General features: G+C 45.3%; 1 protein-coding gene across 1 annotated transcript in view; it reads left to right on the top strand.

Moving 5' to 3' along the window:
• Window positions 1-20,816, top strand: part of nhsl2 (NHS-like 2) — a 70,370-nt gene extending 49,554 nt beyond the window's left edge. The window contains exons 3-12 of the mRNA XM_029526918.1: window positions 6,831-6,973; window positions 8,662-8,899; window positions 14,526-14,726; window positions 15,600-16,170; window positions 16,243-16,719; window positions 16,804-17,663; window positions 17,754-17,968; window positions 18,139-18,439; window positions 18,828-18,939; window positions 19,511-20,816. Coding sequence (XP_029382778.1) covers window positions 6,831-6,973; window positions 8,662-8,899; window positions 14,526-14,726; window positions 15,600-16,170; window positions 16,243-16,719; window positions 16,804-17,663; window positions 17,754-17,968; window positions 18,139-18,439; window positions 18,828-18,939; window positions 19,511-19,850 — 3,458 coding nt within the window. The 3' untranslated portion in view covers window positions 19,851-20,816. The remainder of the gene's footprint in view (window positions 1-6,830; window positions 6,974-8,661; window positions 8,900-14,525; window positions 14,727-15,599; window positions 16,171-16,242; window positions 16,720-16,803; window positions 17,664-17,753; window positions 17,969-18,138; window positions 18,440-18,827; window positions 18,940-19,510) is intronic.
• Window positions 20,817-21,177: the final 361 nt, after the last annotated feature.

A 21,177-nucleotide genomic window follows, 5' to 3' on the forward strand; every position in this document is an offset into this window, starting at 1 on the left:
AACAAACCACCAATGTGGTTTTCTTCTTGAGAGACTTTCCAGCGGGCAGTTTGATGGACACCAGAGGAATAATCACGATCTGGTGAATGTTTTTAATCTTTGCCTCTGCGTCCATACATGTGTATTCTCATTTATCCGCTGACAGCAGCAGCAGCAGCGCCCTTCAAACGTTTTTACCGTCTAAAATTGCAGATAAATGTTTTGATTTTATAAGAAAATTTAAAAAGAAGCTTCTGGTTAAGACGCCTATTTCGATTTGGGAACTGGACGCGGTCCACTAGTGTCGGTTAGCCAGTTAGTTCCTTCTAGTATTAAAATTTTAAAAAGTGGTTTGAGTCTCTCTTCCAAAGTCTGAAAGAAATGAGACCAACTCATTCAGATTTACAGATTTACACTTCTGAAAGTTCTGAAAAATTAGATGATGTGTTAAAGCACAAGCATTTATTTTAATGCTCCTGTTGCCATATTTCCTAAGCTACACTAATATTCCCTGAAATGAAAGTGAATGATGAAAATATTGAATTTAATAGTTTAGTTTGATATCATCTGCAGCCATCAGCAGTCTGTGATATTATGAAGATGCACACTTTTTTCACTTTGGCTGCTCCGTGGCAGTAATGTGATATATTTAAAGCTCAGCATCGGGCTCCACTGAAGGCAGATATTTTGTATTCTCTGTATAATATAATATAATGGGGACATTTACACGTCACTTTTCTGCCCTTCCTCCTGAATATTTGCCCTCTTCTGTGGCCAGATTTGCATTTTGTTTGTTTTAGTTTTGTTGCCTTCATGTTAAGTTCAGCTCGTTGCATTAAACTTTGGGGATTTGCACTAAAACAATCCATTTAGCAGCGCTCAAATATGTATACTTTACCACCTCCTCACCGCTCCACATATTTCCCCGACATCCTCTCTGGTGTCGGCGGCTCTGCTTTGCTCACATTCTCGCATATTTGCAGAGAAATTTAGTTACAATCTTCTGACTCTTGAGGAGGAATTGCAGTAATGAACCTCTAATTCACTTTACGTGTTTTCAGCGGCAGTGTGAGGAAACGTAACTCGCACGATGATTTGGGGTACGACTTTGCCTCCTGTATGTCTTTTAGTGTAGTTGCATTAATGTTGTAAAATAAAAGTGAATGGTGTCCGGATACTTTTGGCTGTGATTAAAATAAGCTGAGTACAGACTCTGAATGATTTTATTTAATCTCTCACGCCACACTTGAGATGTAGTTTTATTTTATTTATCAGCAGCGTCACAGTTGGTCTGTTCAGCTTATTTTATGAGTCAAGGCCGGATGTGAATCTGCAGCAGCTTCAGAAGTCTTCGTCGTGCTCTTCAGTGATGTAGACTTTGTTTTTATCTCAGGGTATCTAAGTCTGATTCAGCTGCAGCTCCCGTGTAAACAGGACAGCCTTTTAATTGTGTTTGGAGTCGATGGCTGCAGTGAAGTGAGCGGCCTGATGAGGTCTGACTGTGGTCAGTGTGCAGGCGGATCCATCGGTAAATGAAAGCTGAAATTTAAGTTCACCGTTTGCTGCAGCTCAGATAATTTCTCTTTTTTAAGGTCTCCTTTTTAAAAGCAATCACTCATTGTCAATTTAAACGGCCTCTACGATTATTTTAATCCAAACGGTTTGCTAACGCCGTATTTTTTTTTTTTTTTTTTCAGCATTTTTGGACAGGCTTGGCTCAGGAACAGAAAAGCTCGAGCGAGTCCTCGTTACGCAGCAAACGGAAGATTTATAGATCGTTTGAACTTTTATTACTCGGTGACCTTTTATATTCTGGCTGTCCGTGTGTTTCCTCCCTCTCGTTGTCTTTTTTCTTTCTCGCTGTGAATCAGGCAAGACAAACTTGTCAGCCTTCTGTCTCTCCTTGGGTGGGGGGGTGGAGTCTGGAGGGGAGTTTTTCAAACACCTGATGAAGGGTGACCCGCCTGAATGCGACAATTCGGCTGCATTTGCAAACCAACCAGCTTGCCGTAACCCGAAATGAACCCAGACGATGAGGTGACAGCAGCCTGAAGGTAAGAGGAGCTGACTCATGAAGGAAAATCACAGGATGGAATCTGTGGAGGACGCTTTGAACCCGACGGAGTACCAGAGTCAGTTTTTATCAACGTGACAGTGACTCTAAAAGGACGAGGGGAAAGTGACGCACCGTTCAGAGGGCAGAAAATAATACGGACAGTTTGTCGCAGACTTGATCAGTTCGGCTCTTCAAAGTAAAGGAGGACTTCCTGAGTGCGAGAACATGAAACGTGAAACTGTGACGTTTCTCTCTGCGCTCATTGATGCTGTCAGCTGTTCTCTGGTCTTCTTTTAGGGGGGACGAAGAATATTTGCTTAGTCGTCTCCAAATATTCCCCAGAAGCAAAAATTTGCGCCCCGCACGGACGGGACCTGATCACTGGATCAGAACGGCGTCGCGGTCTCGACCAGCTGACCTTCGAGGTCACCATCCGCCTTCCCGATGCACGCGCTCGTACGTCGGCCGTGCGTGTGAAATCACGAGGGCAGAGACGTGACATGGATGCTGTTGTGCGTGCGCGTAGTGTACACAGACAAACAAAACGGTGAAAGAGGGGCATTGTGAATATTTGCCCTCCCTCCCTCCTTTCTCCACATCCCTCACTTTGTCTTCCCGGAGGGGGAAGAGAAAAGGGTGACCCAAATTCGGGGGCCACATTTTGTCAAGGATGGTCGGGTTTAATCTGGGAATGGGCGCACTGTACAAACACAAACACGCACACAGACACAGACACACAAAGATCCTGTTTTCAGCATCGAAACACACACACAAGCTGTTACAGTGGCATCCAATTGAAGAATACACACTTTTAACCACACACACATATATATGTATTTAAACACCTGAATGCGGGACACACAAGAGCAGACACACATATAAACACACACAATACACAGGTTAGTGATGCATGAATGGTTGGCCTGCTTGTCTGGAAATAGGAAAGGGGGTGGGGGATCCTTACTGCAGTGTGTGTGTGTGTGTGTGTGTGTTAGTGGGAGTGACCGGCATACCTTTACACCCCGAACACCACGACCCCCCCCCCCCCCCCCCCACCAGCCTTTCTGCCTCCCCTGCAGTCATGTAGCAGAGCTGGCTGTTATCTGAAGCGTGGATCTACAACTGTTTACCTTCCCCTCTCTGTTTAACTCTTTAAGCCTTCTTCACTTGGGGAGGCTTCCGGAGCCGTTATGTAAGTAAAATCCACAGTTTCACTACGAGTCCTGCATGAAGTAGAAGTTGTAGCAGCAGGGAGGCTCTCTGCTGAAATGTGTTATGAACAAATGAAAGCTTTCTCTCGGCCCGTCTTTAACTAACCCATTATTTAGGCTTCTGGAAAGTGTTAAACCTTTTGGAAGGGAGATTAATCAGAAGCATGTTGGGTCTCTCAGTCTGAACCTCTTTCCTCCACCAACCTCGTCGTCTTTTATTTTTATTTCCTTTTCTGTCTCCCCCTTCGAATACTTTCTCCTACACCCACGTCTCCTCTTCTTTTTCTTCTTCTTCTGCTCACTTCTCTCCTCCATTTTCAGTTCCTTTACTGATTTTAGCTTCCTGATTTTTCCCTTGTCATCCTCCTCCTTATTGTTTCCTCTTGTTTATTTTACGTCTTCAGAAGTTTCCTTTGCCTCCTCCTCACCCACCTACATCTCTCCTTTACTTCTCTGGTCCAGCGTCCTTTTTTATTATCAGCTCTTCCGTCTCTTCGTCCTCTAACTTATCAGTCTGTTTACCCCCTGTGTCTCCGGACTCTTGCTGACGCCTCACTTCTTCCGGGGCCGCTGCAGAGTCTGGATGAGACGGGAGTTTTTTTTTTTTTGGCTTGCGCTCACTGTTTACTATCCGGCTGATCCTGCTCTTTTTTTTTTATTATTATTTTTATTTTTATTTTTTTGCACACAGCAGTTTTCAATCAATTATTCTGAACGCTTGCAAAATAGACAGTTCTCTATCTCGAGCACCGGCTTTCGTGTAATGTCCCTCCGTGAATTGCAAATAGCCAGGGAAGCAAGCATTTACAAGTTTTCCTGAGGAATCTGCAAAAACACTGCGAACAAACAAGTTCTCCGTTTATCTCGTCATCATTAATATTTATGTTCAAAGCTTCGGCCGCAACCAGAGAGAGCGTGATGCACAACACATCTGCATTCTGGCGGAGGAGACAACTAATTTCTGTGAAATCTTTATCAAGAGACCGGAAGTCTCTGTGACATCCACCTTCGTCACCTCGGTTCGGTTTACGAAAACACGTCGACAGCGGAAATATTTCTTCTTCCAATGTTTTGTCCTTATCGTTTCCTTTCTGTGCAAATGATGTATGCATGTGAGCAACAGATTGTTGAATTAATGAATAAAGTACCTATCTATCAATAAATTATTAGTCAGAAGAGAAAAGGTGGAAGGTTTTTCCACAACCTGGAAACCCAAACGTTGGTCTTATCGAAGGATTAAAAGCCGGAGAAATCAATTTATCGCCCGTCATTAGAAACTGGCACGACACGGAACAGATGAATCACCAAGTCAGATTCTGCAGAGTGCGTGACGCTTATCGGGATTAATGAGGAACTCCATGTGTGGGAGTTTTAATTCCATCCAGATTCAATTGGAGCTTGTCGAGGGCCGGCGGCCTCAGGCGGAGGGAGCGATGAGTCAGAGCTTTGGCCAGGAAAAAAAAAAAAACTTGATCAACTTTAAAAATAATTCAGCAGCATCTTGACCATCCTCATCTCCAGGTGAGGCGATTCCCGGTGTATCGTCTTGATCTCCGGTCCGATCTTCGGTTTATCAGAGTGAAGATGTCGGCAGCAATGATCGTGGACGTGTTTAAAAACGGCACAAACTCTGTGGGTGGGTGGAACGTCTGCTCTCATCGAAAAACACATCATTATCCTTTTTTTTTTTTTTGTGTGTGTATTTTCCAGCGTTGTTGCCGTATATTAATTTCTATTCACGGTTCCGTATTCATTACTCAGGAACGCCAACGCCGACTCCAATCCGACACCTGCCAAACTTTCCGTGAAACAAACCTTCGTGTTTTGAATGTGTTTACCAGCTTTGAGGCGCTGAGCTGAAAAACAGACGGCAGGAGGCGAAGAAGCTGTTAAAATGAAGAAAAATACAGTTCCAGACTTCTTCTCATTTTATTGAGACGTAGTTTATTATTGTTAATAATATCTTTTGGTGGTAATCAAACAAGATCAGGATATTTAGCCGGATGTGTAAATCGGTTCTGTTTAACGAATCGTCTCACTTCATTCTTGGACGGTTTTGTCAGGAAATCCCCGTCGAAGGTTTCTGAGAGAATGATGGACTTCATTTTTTTGAGCAGGCAGAAAACTCATCGTTTCATCTTAGTCGGTCAGAAAAATCCTTCGAATCCAGGTCTGAAAAGTGAAACTGATGCTGAGAAGAAAAAAGAAGTCAGACTGTATTGAAGTGTATGGGAAAATGTCCCTCCTCCTCCCTGATTCATCAGCTCAGGAAATGAGTTTCTGGTCTTAGTTTCAGCTCTTTCATAGACAGCCTGGCTTTTCTTTTTCGGCCACACTCTCAGTAACGGGAACTTTGCAGGCAACAAATTTATTTAATATATATATTATATTTTTTCCTTTAAATAGCTGCGTGCTGCTTTAATTAGAGCAGCAGCAGAACTGTAAGGATACGCTGCCCGAGGAGATAAGGCAGGATCAGTGGCTGCTTTTAAATCACTTCTTAAAACTCATTTTTGTGGACTTGCTTTTATGTTATGTCATCTTTTTTTTTTTTTTTTTTTTTTTTACTGCTCTTACTTTTTAATACCATGCCTTTATTTATTTATTTTTTACTTTTCTTTTTTCTTTTTTTTTTACTGTTGAATAAAAGCCTTTCACTGAGTGAGTGTCTATGTTTGGTATCTGCTCTGTGAATCAATTCATTAATATTATTAATATTATTATTATTATTATTATTATTATTGTTGTTGTTGTTGTAGAACTTGATGACCCAACTATGTGAGGAAAGAAGTCCTCTTGTATTAACAGCACGTCATTTTTTTAAGATTATTTATCTGTTTATCTGGTTTAATGGCTGACTCTTTATCAAAACATCAGCTGTTCCCATCATCCCGTCGGTGCTGCTTTCAGGCTGTTGTTGTCACCCATGCCCCCCCTCCTCCCCGCCCCCTCCCTCCATTGTGTTGCTAAGCAACCGTACGCCAACCATGAAAGAATCCATATTGTCCAGGAGAGCAAGTTCAAGCCAAAACTCTATACCTCCGTGACGCTGCTGTTCCACACAAGCTGCCAGCAGGATGGTGCTGTGTGTGTGTGTGTGTGTGTGTGTGTGTGCGTGCGCGTGTTGAAGGGCTTTAGGGATGAGTGGAGGTTGGGGAGTGGGCAGGGAGTATGCGTTGGGGTAAAGGATTGGCTGAGGGGTTTTAGGGGGAGTGTGGTTTCCGTGTGTGTGTCTGCAGGAGAAAGAAGAGGAGGTGGGGGTTAGGAATCTGTTTACAATGGCCTGAGGGAGAGTCGTCTAAGCTGCCGGGGAGGGAGAAGCAGATATCAGGAGGAGGGAGAGAAAAAGTCCAAAACCAGGAGAGAAAGACTGAAAGTGAGAGGAAGAGGAGGAATGAATGGAAGCAGAGAAAGGAGGATTAAAAACAAACTTAAGGAGGCGTTTAAGGTTCCTGAGCTGAAGCTGCATCAGCAGGACAACTGATCTCCACCATGCAAATCACAGATCTGCTGTGTGCGTTTGCACGCACTACTGTTATTGTGCTGCACTGACCTCCTTCTTTTGTGTCTGTTTGCTGTGCAAGACTTTGAGGAGCAGTTGTACGACACCAAGCTGACCGGTCAGACCTTCAGACATCCGTCCTCTCAGAGCTCCGACGACACGTCCGCCTCGCTCAGCCACTCGCCCATCTCCCTCAACAACAAGAGACCCGACTTCATCTTCCTGGTAAACACACAAACACACACACACACAGACACACACATCCAGACAGGTTCACACCTGTCGTGTTTGATCACGATCCTCCCTCAAAGGTAAACAACCCTAACCCAATCACACCATTTTCTTATTTTATAGCCAAACACACAAAAACACACACCTGTCCCTCTTTTCTTAAAACCATGAAAGCTGAATTTGTCTTCCAGCTACACACACACACACACACACACACACTTGTCCTCTCCACTTTTCTCCCACCACAGAAGAAGAAAAGTGGACGTCACTCTGTCCGCCTCCTTTATTTTTACTCTCCTCCACAGTTTATTTCTATTTTTTCTTTCCTTCTGACTTTAGAGAAGCAGACACCTGACTTCCCTTTTCTTACCCTCCTCATGCTTCAAACTGCCGAACTGCTTTTGTCGTTTCATTCGTTTCTGTCAGGCCGCCGTTGCACTTTAAATTCCAGTAACCTTTAATGATCTCATACTGTTTATACTCCAAAATATATTATCTGTAGTTTTCACACTGCAGTAAACATTTAAACAGTCATTAGTAAAAGTTCTAAAATGAAATTATTATTATTAAGAAGGAGAGTAGAGCTGCAAAAGAAAACGAGTTGATCACTACATAAGAAAATAGAATGTATAGTCTGTACATCTACATTTTGAATGGAGAGCTTTATAATTGATAACAGTATTATTTCCTCCTTGTAGGGAACAAATTACTGTTTAAGTGTCACCAGCACTGTTTCAACTGTACGTGTTGTGACAAAATGCCTCATTGCTTTTGCTCTCACCGCTTTGATATAAAAGGCTGGAGCTGAAATTACCCACACAGCACTGAGGAGTTGTTCTCTCCCTCCTCCATCAAATTTGTCAGAATTAGTCATCATCCTTTTCACACTCTCAGCAGGTTTCCGTAAACAAATGCCAAATGATTTTCCGTCTTCCAGATGGAAATATAATTAATATGTGGCAAAAACAAAAAAACAAAGACAGAAATGACATCAGTGCTATTTTGAATAAAAATCCCAGATTTATTACTGACTGAGAGGATATAAATATGTATTTAAGGGACTAACAGAATATCAGTGTAACTGACTTCTGTTAGAATAATCCAGAATGAGAAACTGATTTGCTCTCTTCTGTTTTCGCTGCTAATAGTTGTCAGGCTGTTTCCCTGAACGGTGTCGTTATGGCAGCTTGGTGCCCCCCGCCCCCCGCGGTGATTTTACTGCAAGATGGCTGCACATTTCCTGCACGTCGCCGAGCTGCTTAACAGCGCCGTTAAAAAGTGAACGCCTTCCTTCGGGCTAATTTCAATTAGGATTGGGCTGATCCTCGGGAGATTTGACTTTCTGCCGTGGATTTCAGCAGACGGAGGTGAAGCGGAGTGCTTCCCGTGCCGCAGCAGCCCCAGAATGCCTTGCTTCAGGGCGATTAGGCAGCGATGGGACAGTTGGTGCTTCACATTAAATAGCAGGCAGCTGACCGACGCCGGCTTCCTCTCAGCTGGAATTACACCTTCTATTGACATCACAGACCGGGCCGGCTTCTCGTCAGCTTCTGTCCCTCTTAGATAATCAGAACTAAACACGAATTTCCACATGAACAACTTTATGTTTGAGTTTTATCTCTTAGTTTTTCACAGTTAACGCAACAGTCTAATCCCGAATGTTCCCTTTCTCCTTCCTCCAGCCGGCCTCCAAGCAGCTCTACGAAGATGAAACCGCCTCCTCGGTGTTTGGCCTGAGGTCCGTGACCGACCTGTCTCCGTCCCCGTCCCCGTCCCCCTGCGGCTCCGATCGGCCCGCCCTGGGCTGGAGCAGCAACAACAGCAGCAGCAGCGCCAACACCGGGCCGCCCGTCGCTGAGAAGCCCCGCTGGCACCTGGGGAGGCGAACGCCGGCCCACTTCATACCGCTCGACATCACAGGTACGATTCCCAACCCAGGAAATGGTCTCAAACCGGAAAACGGGATGTAACCTTTGCAATAATGGCTGCATTCATAAAATACCTTTCGGAGCTGATGGGGGACATTTTTCAGGCTCTATTTTTTGTGTTTTGCCCTTTAAATAAAGGTCAACGTCAGCAGGACAGAAAGGAAACACCTTCAGGGGGATTTTTATGTAGATTTGATCCAATTTAGCCTCCAGGATGTTTTCATGAAATCGTTGTAGAATTACACCTTACCTGTGAGCTGCAAGATGCTCAGGTTGTCTTTGTTTGTTTGAGAATGAAAATATCTCTAAAATGTGTCAGTGTGAGCGTTGAGCCGCTGCTGAAATGTGAACTTAGTTCTGTTTCTTTCTCTTTTATATCACTGGACATTGAATGACTTTGGACTTTTGGCTTTGTCTGACACAACAAGTGATCCACTATTCAAAACAAACAAATAAACAAAACTAAACTAATATTAACAGTTATGACAGTGATTTGCTGTGAAGGAAGCTGTGGGGTTAATTATAGTGGGTTGTTTTGGTAGCCTGTTGCTTTTATCAGAATTAATTGAAATTTCGCCCACAAATAGTCCAAAATGAAACAAATTACTCCCATGATGAGCTTTTATAGGAAATGAATCAGCATTTATCGGCTGTTAGATTGTTTGTCATTTGAGAATGAGCACAAAGCGATATCCAAATAAATACTGAAGCCCTCAGTTAAACCGGAGCTTGTTCTTCAGTCAACGGATTTCTGATGACTTTGTTCTGAGCGCTTCGAGCCTCTGAGCTAAAAGCAGACGGCAAAAACATTTTCCTTCTTGACATTTGTTGTCGCTGTCAAGGGAGCCTGTTTTTCCTCTGAGAGTCAGTGTTAAAAGGGAGCGTCCCGGGAATCTTTTTTGGCTGAAGGGAAATGCAAAATAAATGTGAATTTAAATCTCCTCGGAGGTCACATCAGTATAATTCGACTTTGAACTGTCGCAGTCGAGTAAAGAAGCAGAAGTTCCTCAAGTCCGTTTGACTTTCAGTCAGACTTACATACAAATCTTTCTGTTGGTGCTCAATCAGTCAGGTGATTATTGAATGTAAGCCATACTTTTTATTCCATACTCTCAGATTGCTTGGATCATCTCTATATTCATGCTAGAAGTGATAACTCAGGGGTTAATCTGGGTGACGCAGACACACACACACACACACACACACACACACACACACACACACACCGATCCAGATTGACATGAGTTAGTTTGGAAGGAAAACGCGGCAGAAATGAAATCTGACATGGAGAACATTTTCTTCCCATGATCACATCTGCTTTCGTCCGCGCCCATCTCTGGCAGTCAGCATCAGTTGTGTGCGTCTTCTTTGTGTGTGTGTGTGTGTGTGTGTGTGTGTGTGCGCTGTCAGAGCTGTTAGTATGCTGTGGTCATCCTCAGTAACATCGTTCTGACACTCCTGCTTCCACTTGCCTCCTCCTTGTTTACTTTGTGTGCATGTGTGTGTGTGTCTTGGCACATGTGTGTGTGCATGTTTATATATATTTGTGTGTGTGTGTGTGTGTGTGTGTGCGCACACCTCCTGGGTTTTGGCATAGCAACTGCTTCGTCACCGGGAGCCTCTCCCCTCCTTCTCCTCACACATCTCCATTTATAGTTAAATATCTCTCTGACTCTGCTCCTTCTCTTCTCTCTCTCTCTCTCCCCTCTGTCCGTCGTCCTCGCTCTACCTCTCTCACCCTCCTCACCCACTGTGTAGAGCAGCAGAAGGTCAGGTATAATTATGCATGCCTGTGGTGCTGGACTCGGCGGGTATTCCCTTCTTCCACAGAGAAAGACAAACTGACAAAAGATTGACTGACAAAACTCCGTCTTGACTTCCTATGAATGCACTTTTTTTGGGCTGGTTGAATGATAACAATAATAATGATGATGCCGTGACGCCCGGTCTGTCGTCTCCTCGTCTCTTTCCCTCCATCCTTCTCTCTCTTTCGGTACAGGTAGCTTGCAGCCAGCTTGCTGTTGCCATGGTAACTCGCCGCTCTTCCTCTCTCTCCTCCCCGGGAAAAAAAAGAAAAGCAGCAGGAAGTGCGTGGATAGGAAGCGGTGAAGACGATGCAAGACTAAAGGAAAGACAAATGTAGAAAGGAAAGGAAGGAAGGATAATGAGAGAACATTTAGTCGCCGCTCCCTCCCTCGTCTGCACCTCCCACTCTGCTGAAATTTCATGAATGACCTGAAACATAAATCAGTTAGAGGGCGCTAGTTTTCATTTCATACTTTTAAGGAGGAATCATGATCACTTTTTAACTTCACTGGCATGAAATGACACCCCTTAAATATAAACCAGTTTGCGGTATAATGCGACACTGTGAACTCAGAAACTGGCAGCTTATCTCTTTGAACAGTTACTTTTTGGTTAAACCATTGTTGTGTGTGTCTTCGTGTTTGATTTGAAAAAACAGAAGACCAGTAAACAATAAAAGCAGCGGGAGACAAAATAACTGAATGTTTTGCAGCAATAAAACAAAGAAAGGAACGACGGACGGTGAACGAGGTTTTGAGGAGACAGACGGCCGTTCATCGCTGCTGCTGCTGCTGCTGCTGAGCTGCAGACTAATCCTCTCAGTTTACCGGGAATCTGATGGCGGGGCAAATCCTTTTGACTCCGTGTCGAGGCGCTTGTGAAAAAGCTGAAGCCATTACTGGACGGCAACGTAAAGGAATCCCTAATTGGATCGAGGTCAAACGAGCAACCGTGTTTTCATCGGAAGCTTGTTCAGATTAATTGCCTCATTCAGAGACACTTCAGTTTGGTGGAGCGTCTTATTTACCTGAAAAGCTGCCGAACTAACCTTTAAAAGGCAGAATTCAATAATCAGACTGCGTGACGTGATCTTCATCAACGCACAAAGTCGTCACCGCCGACAATCAGAGAAAGAGGCACTTTTGTTTTTCAGCGCAGCAAAGTCATATTCAAAACATTTGATAAGGAGGAAATGAAGCACTGATGCGTTTGATTAACGAATAAATAAAAATGAGTCTAATCAAGGAGAGACGGAGGAGCAGACACACACGCGTCGCTTTATTGTTGTAAAAGAAACACACAAAAAAATCTCTTTTCAGTCTCTCTGTGCCTTCTCATGCATTTTGACTTAAGATTTTCAGTTTCCTATTTGACCTTTGACCTCAGAAACAGCTGACATCCACTTCAAAAAGGTTTGAAAGTGTCACTCAGACATTTACATTTGTTGTGAGTAATTTTGATACAATATCCACTGCGCTTTAGGACACGGCCTCAAATCTCAGAGTCTGAGGGACATTATGATGCTGCAGATATCTGAAATAATGTCCTTTATTAATGGCTGCAGGAGCAACGCACAGACTCGTCCGAGCGGCGCCGCGATCACAGACGAGGTCAATCCAGACAGGAAGTGGACGTGTTCGCCGCTCAAATCATATTAAAGAGGGGAGTTAAATTTAGCTCCTCTGAGTGGTTGACTCATAGTTAAGTCTCTGCTGGATGACTTTAGAAACGCTCTCACTTATTCATGCTCGGAGGAGAACAGTCATTAAACAGCCCTCAGGGAGAGCGCCAAACAGATAAACAGAGGAAAAATGAATGAATGACTGGCTGAGATAAAAAAAAAAAGGTAGAGGAAAAATGAGAAGGGCGACCTGGATGGATTTCCTTTCTTTCAGGTAGAATTTAAAGCCGGATTAAACGCCACCTCAGATGAATCAGGGATTTAATGAATTCCAGGAAAATTAGATCTCTGCTGTCCGATTTTCCTTTTCAGCAGATTCACATCACCTGTTGTCGTGTCGAGACTCTGCCGACTCCGATCATCGGATCTGCAGTTGAAGGCATTCCTGGATGTCTAGTTTGATTTTTAAAGTTTTTATATCAGGTCCCAGGGGAAGACTCAAAATGCCAAGAGAGGCACAAAACAACCGCAAAAAAACACGAAACAACAACAAAAATATCCAAAATCTCTTCAAAGCGATGCAGATCGACTACGAAGACACAAAACACAACATTCAAGTCTTTTTCTGCTCACATGTTTGATTTGGCCTTTAAGCTGAATGAACGATGACAAAACAAGTTGTGGTAACATTTGGTGTGTAGCAAAACATTCACAAAACTTTGTTGTGGTTGTTTATTAACTTTGTGTGTCTGTCAGTGTTGTTGTGACGACGCAGCCTGAAGCCTTAACGCTCAGCTTCATTAAATGTTTTTTTTTTTTTGCTAAGAGAATCACCATGTTGTGCGTCGGTCGCTCAGATCGCTCAAACATTTGTAAGTCTGTGTTGTTGTTCAGTGCTCGGATGTATAATTGATACACAACCACGGCGACGGGGAACGCACAACCAGAAACAAAACGGAAGGAGGGCAGCATGGTGTCCCCCGAGAGGCAACAAAAAGACAGACGCTGAACGTCTTTTGTACTTCACAGGACTGTTGGGGGGGGGTTGTTTTGTGCGATTTTTTTGTGCGATTTCTCAGTTTGTCTCATCGCTTTACAATCTGCAAAGCAGGAGTTCTGGATTTCAACATCTGTCATCGGTGAATAACTCGTTTTGGTTTTTTTGTTGTTGTTTGTTTGTTTCACTTATTGTCTGTTTGTGTCTCACTGCACTGTGGAAAAACACAACTCCTAACGGCATCGCTCTGTTGAAGGGGATAAATGTTTAACATCGGACATAAAACATAGCTGAGGGCTTAATAGGAGGCCGACTGAGTTATGCAGAGAGGTGGGGGGCCGCGCCGCGCCGCGTGTCATTGAGGTAATCAAGTGAGTCCCCGTCGCCTGTGATGACTCATCGGATTACTGTCCGCTGAGACGAGACATCAGAAGGACAGGAAGTACAACAGAACAGCAGGGCCCTTCTGCGGCATCTGCTTTAAGTCATTCTGGATTAAAACATGACGGCAGGAAATGCACAAAACAAACGTGAAGGTTTTCCCGTCCGCTGAGCTCTGAACAGACTCACGTTCATCAAGTTTACTGAAGATTTGAATCGCTGACAATTTCACTATGGTGGCTTTAACAACTGTCTTCAATTTGTCCATCGTGGCTTCGGCTCTGGATTTGTTGATATGCAGGACATGACTTTATTTTTCGAACTTTTGCAGAAGCATCGTGTGTGCAGTTTCACAAGATTCATACATTACGAGCCAAAAAAAGAAAGTTTATTTTCACAACGTGGAACTGTGGAAATGGCATCCGCTGATATTTGGGCTGGACTCGGGCCGTGCGATCCTGGGAGAGACAAAACCGAGCGGTCAAAGTATCCTGGAAGTTAACGCTGCTTAAACGGCCTCCTGTTTCCTGCCTAAGTGAAGTAAACGAATGCAGTAAGTGCATCGAGCCTCAGAGAAGTAATAAATCCTATTTGTCTTCATCCTCTCAAATCAGGCGATGCTCACAAAATCAGATTTCTCTCTAAACATCTCAATCTATCAAGAGTCATAATCCAATACTTTATTGCCATGTCAGCAGCATGATTGGATTTAGGCCTTTTATTGAATTTACCGCACGTCCACCGAAACCACAGAGTCTTCCCTTCTTCTTGCCGTACCCGCCCACGGTATTTATATTCTTTCTTCTGCTCCAGGTGAAGGAAGAGGAGGAAGAGGAGGAGGAAGAGGGAAATTCCACGGCGTCGACCTCCTGCAGCACTCCCCGTCCCCGTCCCCCTCGCCAGGGGACCCCTTCCCCCAACAGCCCCACTCCCTGGAGCCCGTTTCAGACACCCCCCACCAGAACCTCCCCCTGAGGAAGACGCACTCTGACCTCGAAACAACCTTACCTGCAGGTTTGTGTTTGTGTGCAGCCATTAAAGTCCCGTTGTTGTTGTTTTTTTTTTTTTTTTTATTTGACTTGTCTTCAGTTTCCTCTTTCTTGTCTTTCCGTGCTGCAGATCTCATTACTGCTCATATAATCAGTGTACCGCCTTCAGCCTGAGACGGGAAAAGAAGAGAAGGGGTCGCTTCAAAATGAAATTTCTTTTTCTCATTAACTACTCCCCCAGTGTCAGACGAAACTCTGGTGGTGTCGGCTGATTTTCTTTTTGTTCTCCTTCTAATTCCTTTGATAACTTTGGAGAGAGCAACTAACTTCAAGCTTTTAGTGACAGATGATTTTCACTTTGGTATTTTTGATGCTCCCATAACGTTGTCTTTGTGGGAGTCGACTGAAATGTCTCATTCTGTCGAGCAGCCACCTTTGTCAGTGTGTTTTCTGCTTTTTATCCATCAGATGTGGAGGTCGTAATGTAAAGTTAATGATTTCTTTCCCCTGTATTTGCTCAGTGAAGGACAGCGTCGCCGGCAGCCAGGATCTCTTCACGCCTAATTGGTTTATTCATTGCTGCAGCAGCACTCAGTCACGGCGTGTGAAGGGTTCGGATACAAAACAGTTTAACCTGAATGGGGTTAAGAAAAGGCAGAACTTAACATGTATCTGATAATTTAATAGATTTTGCGTGTTGTAGGTACATCTCCACAATTTCCACCATTCCCATGACACCTTCTAACATTATTTTGAGTTTTATATTACTGTAGACTGGATTAAAACTCTATTACATTAATGATCTTTTCATCCTCTGGATATTTTTCCCTCTTCAATTAATCAGTCTCTTTAATTTCTTATAATCAGTTTATGTTTGTTTATGCTTCTTCCTCCACAGATAATACTTCAGAGCAGCGTACCCTGAGCCAACTTCACCCAAGCACAATGGACCACTCTGGGCTGCTGTGCTCAAACACACCCTCCTCTTCTTGGAACGGACCTAAGGGCTCAACCTTTTCTCCCGGAGCGTGGAACGAACCTTATAATTACAGCGTGAACAAAGGCCCGGCGGTTCCTCCTAAACAGCACAGCATCATCGGTAATACGGGAGCGGGGATGCAGGACGGGGTGATGTTGGTGGGCTCGGGACAATCGGTGAGCTCACATTCCAGTTCGTTCACATCGGTGTCGGACACTTCAGGGAGAGGAGGGAATATCATGCCAGGGATTTCTCTGGCAGCGGCAATGATGGGGAAGCGGAGCGAGACAGAAGGGGCTGCAGCCGACGGAGGAAGAGGTGGAGGCGGAGGGGGAGTCGGGGAATCGGGGAGGGGGAGGGAAAGGTCAGCGCGTTCCATTGCGGCGCAGAACGCCTTCAAGTTCCGAGAGCGTTCCCTTTCCACACCGACGGATTCTGGTTCGTTCTGCTTCACAGAAGGCGGAATGGGGCAGCCAGACGGGAACATCATGTCTTCAGGGAACGGGAATGCTTTGGCATTAACAGACCACCAACAGCAACAACACCACTTCTTAGGTTTGAGTGAGAACTACGCCCTCTTGTACCCTAGAGGGAGCTCCGAGGACAGCGCCAGCACCACCGATACAATCTCCGTCACCGCTTCGGACTACAGCGCCGATGGCCGCCTGCGTCTGCGATCCCGCTCCATCTCACTCAAGAAATCCAAGCGCAAGCCACCGCCTCCTGTTAGGAGCGTCTCTCTAATGAAGAACCTGGGAGAGGCCGAGGGAAGGATCCACCATGAAGGCGCGCTTTACCGGGATGGCCGCCCAAAGAGCCTGCACATCCCCAGGGACCACTTCCCGGACTTCCAGCCTGATTTTCTCCTGCCCAGCTCATCCAGCAAATCTAAACCCAGTGTTAGTGAGCGGGAGATGAGCCATGGAGGCAGTGACGGACCCCCGAGTCTGGAAGTTCAGCCACCAGAGAGGGAAGGAGAGACAGAGCTTACTTTCCCTGCTGATTGGCAGTTGGGGGAGTGGAAGAATGACCCCTACAGGTAGGAAAATAAACTACACTATTGACAAGTATTGAATTTTTTTTTTTTTTTTTTTTAGTAATGCAGTTGTCTTTTCCTCTCCAGGTCTCTATCAGGCTCCAGCACAGCAACGGGTACCACAGTGATTGAATGTATGAAAGTCAGAGGTAGCTCCGAGTCCCTTCTTGACTCTCCCTCCACTTCCAGAGCCACTTCGCCTTCGCAGCTCTCCATGGAAACTGATGTCAAGGCTTCCTCACCCTTCAAACCCCCAGGGCTCATGTCCCCATCAAGTGGTTATTCCAGCCAGTCGGAGACTCCCACACCAACTGTTCCACTCAGTCACGTAGCCAGTCAGGGGACTTTAGGGACATCTGGCTGTAGGATGCGCCCAAAGATCCCAGAAAGGAAATCATCTCTACCGTCACCCAAGGACCCGGTGGCAAGGTCTCGACTGTCCTTTGAGATGCCAGGAAATGCACATCTGGAGCTGTCATCGATCAAACCAAAGCAAAAGGCCAGCAGGCGGCACTCTGACACCTCAACAGCAGCAAAACCAGGAAAAATCAGCCCCGGTTCGTCACAGGCTTTGCCTGTAGTTACCCAGAATGAGCTGAAAACAATTCGACTTCGCTCGGTCTCTCGTGGGGACTTAGAGGACTGCCCTGATGGTGCGTCTGACACCATCGAAGAAGAACAGCATGGCCGAGACCTTGGTGAAGATCCCAGTCCTCCACCCACTCTGCCAAAACCCAAACCACCTGTTGCTGTCAAGCCCCCCTTGCCAAAGCGGCCCATTAATCTCCTCCTTAAGTCTCCTTCCCCTTCCTCCACTTCCCCCCTTGGCCCTGACTCGCCTCCTGCCTCACCCGTGGACCGGCCTGTGCCCCTGGGCAACATCTACAAAGTCATGAAAAAACCTAAACCCAAAAAACCTCCACCGCAAACGTCAACAAGTCCTTCAGGCCTCCCAGATTTAAATTCTACCAACATCTCACAAAATATCTATGATCACCCATTCCTCCCCCACTCCCAGTCCCTCTTTGATCTCCCACCTCTCCCAGACCCCCAGCCTCTCCTGGAGGACCCAGCGTTAGAGCCTGAATTCGAGGGTGACCCAGAGGTCCAACTTGGACCAGAGGATGGAGGGTCACTCCCTTCACCCTGCAGTAACCAGGAGGCCCCAGACCTCCAGGACAAGAGCAAGACCCTCCCATCAAGGATGACAATCTCCTGTCTGTCAGAGTTGTCAGACAAAAAGAAACCCAAGGTGAGAAACATCCCTCTTACAGAATGCTTTCGTTGTGTCCTTGTGTTTGGGACAATTAAATCCATCCTGTTGCCAAAAAATGTACAAGAATTAGAGATTATCACTAATGTCCTCATGTTTAAGTAATTTCAATCACACTCAGGATTAACAAAATGATAATTCATCTCCAGGTTCCACCTCCAGTCCCCAAGAAGCCAAATGTTCTGCTTCTTCCTACGTCTGTCCACTCCTCCACTAATGGTGGCACAGATCGGCCGACACCTCAAACCGACAGCCCCGTGGGCCTTCGGTCTCCCGTCGGTGCGTCCCCACCAGATGACATTCCCGGTGTGCCAGATATGCCGGAGCAAGATGAGAACCACTTGGGAACAGACGAGGATAGTTCAAAAGAGTCGTCACTTCAGTCGTCTCTGCAGGATTCATCTCTCACAGATCTGGAAGGGAAGGTGCCCAGCGCCGCCATCGGGCCAGGTGTGTTCATGGAGAAGATTTGCCCCAAACAGAGTCACGTTGTATTTTTTTTTTTTTAAAGCTGCTGAAGGTGATGAAGATTCTTCCCCTTCCTGCTTTTGCCAGGAGAAAATTCTCACATTTTCAAGCAAATCGAACTCAACTGCTTGAAAATTGGTCCAAATTAACACACAGAGTGGTACCTGCTGTTTGTGACAGCGAAAATGACATCCATCATTAATGTCTCATTACTGACTGGCTCTGGGTGTGATTGAGTCGGATTTACTTGAATTGCGAGAGATGTGCGAGCGTATTATGCTAAGACAAATAGTCGAACAGTCAGCAGTAATGTGTGATGTGTTTTGTTTGTTAATGTTGTGTTTTTGTGTGACTCCTCTGTCTCGTGCAGATGACCCCAACGAGAAGACGGTGCTCCACATCGCTGAGGAAACAGATGACGACCTGATGGCCAGCACACCCACAACACACACCACCGAAGACCTGTTCACCATCATACACAGGTTTGGACGTGCACTAAGATACTATGACACGACACCAGAAGCTGTTTAAAAGGTTAAGAAGCACGTTTGTTTTAAAACTTAAAGACTGTTCTCAGTCGTCTCCGAGCTCGCCTGCCAGTTTAGTATAAGCCGTAACGTGACGAAATAACACATTGTCTTGTTGAAAAGGTGCGAGGCGGACAGAGCAAAAGGTTCCCTAGCAACGACTACATGTACAGCGGGTTACTGCAAAGACCGGCAGCTCTTATTTTGTCCATGTTTCAGAAAAATATGGAATCAAGCACACACAGAGAATCAGAAGAAAGTGCTCGTCTCTAAGCAACAAGTGTTCATGATTTTTTTTTTTTACCTTGCATGATGCTGAAAATAGTTTGAAAGGCTGAACAGAGGAACCGGAGTTAGTGCTTTCATCTCTTACAAGAAAGGAAGGAATTCCTTCTTTAGTGGTGCGTTTTACATTCATTCTCTAAAAAGAGAGATGTCAGTCGAAGTGTAAGAAATTTAGGTAGAGGAATACATTTGAAGAAATGAATGATAACAGTGACACAATGAATTCTCCTCTTATCTCCAGGTCTAAGCGAAAGGTTCTGGGTCGTAAGGAGCCGTCCGATTCCTTCGGCAGCCGCCAGAGCCTGGTGTCCCCGGTGAAGCACAGCACCAGCGGCAGCGACCTCCGAAACCTGACGCTGGGCAGCAGTCAGCGGTCAAGCTCCCGCAACGAGAACTTCATGGCCCTGCTTCAGAAGAAAGGCTCCAAGTCTTCCGCTGGAGGGGCCAGAGTTTCTGCCATGGAGCTTCTCAAAAGCACAAACCCTCTGGCACGACGGGTCACAGAGTTCTCCACCAACACATCGACGGCCGACGGAGGAGAGGCAACATCCAGCAACAATGGCAAACCCACCGATCAGTGAAGGGCCGTGTTATTAACGGATGTTAACCAGGTCCGTTTGCTGAGGACAAAGCTACCTACCAATCTGACGAACATGTCCAACCAGATCGCTCCAACTACTGATTGACCATTTGCACTGTCCAATCAAATTGGAGCACACCTTGGACAAAATGGTCCCTCCCACGGTTGGAGCGCTATTGTTCCCTGTTCCCGAGAAAAGCTGTGCAGAGCAAAGTTTGTTCCCACAAATTTTTCAACAAAAGGTGGAAGCTTCGAAGTTTTGCCTGAACACTGCACCATCTTTTCCTCATTGGGAATTTTTTTTTTTTTTTCAGGAGGGAAGCTGGAAGGATTAACGGACGGGTGCAGCCTACGTTAGGAACAAGTTATACTGTGGATATCTTTATTCCTAGCTCCATCTGGACGATGACACCAAAAGTCCCTGATGATGACGATGTGTCTGTATCTGTAACTAATTATCCCGATCCACGAGGATACCCCAGAAGATTAGTCATCAAACGAATCCAAGAAGTAAACAGAATAAGATACAGGAGACGTGAGACTTTCAAATATTCATCGACGAACCAAAACCCTCCAGCCAGTAGCACTACAGCCTGACAGCTGCAGACCTACGTGAAATGAAGGGTAAATTATTGATGAGGCACCTGAGGAAGCAATTATTCCCTAAATCTTCTCTCTCTGGCGGCGGAGCAGGCATCAGCGCTGTCGTCGTCAAATATAGTGGAGGGTTTACAAAGAGAAATCACAAGCGGGGCTTTTTTGTGCCACCAAAGACAAGGAGGCATGAGCATGTCACAGCTTTCATTGCTCGTGTTACAAACACACAACATTCCACGGAGAGACCCGGCGAACGGACAACATTTTAGGAAAAAGCACTTTCTTTTTGTTGGCGTCGGACGTCGTTTACATGATTCAGCCTTTGCATTGCTACAGTTTGAGCTCGAGAAACTTCTTATTTTTTCAGCCTTTGGAGGATTTGTTGTTGTTTTTTTTTTTTTTTTTTTGCATATATTTTTCGCTACACTTGCTCGATGGCCATATTCTGAAAATGTTCAGTTGGATTGTACTGAGTATCGTGTACAAAGACAAACGTTACGCATCTATCAAACGGACATCGTATGCAGGCGAGGCTAAAAATAGTGTACAGAGCAGCAAACAGCTTGGACTTCAAACTGCCCACACCATGGAGGAAAAACACAAATGGAAACACAAACACAAACACATTAAGGTGCAACGCCATTGGAAGACAAGCAGAACGGACCACAAATGTGTCCGAACAAGTGTGTGCACAGATGAAATCAGGCCTGTGGAGTTTCTGTACGGAGAGC

The sequence above is a fragment of the Echeneis naucrates genome, chromosome 18 (assembly GCF_900963305.1).
Source record: "Echeneis naucrates chromosome 18, fEcheNa1.1, whole genome shotgun sequence".
Classification (NCBI taxonomy): domain Eukaryota; kingdom Metazoa; phylum Chordata; class Actinopteri; order Carangiformes; family Echeneidae; genus Echeneis; species Echeneis naucrates.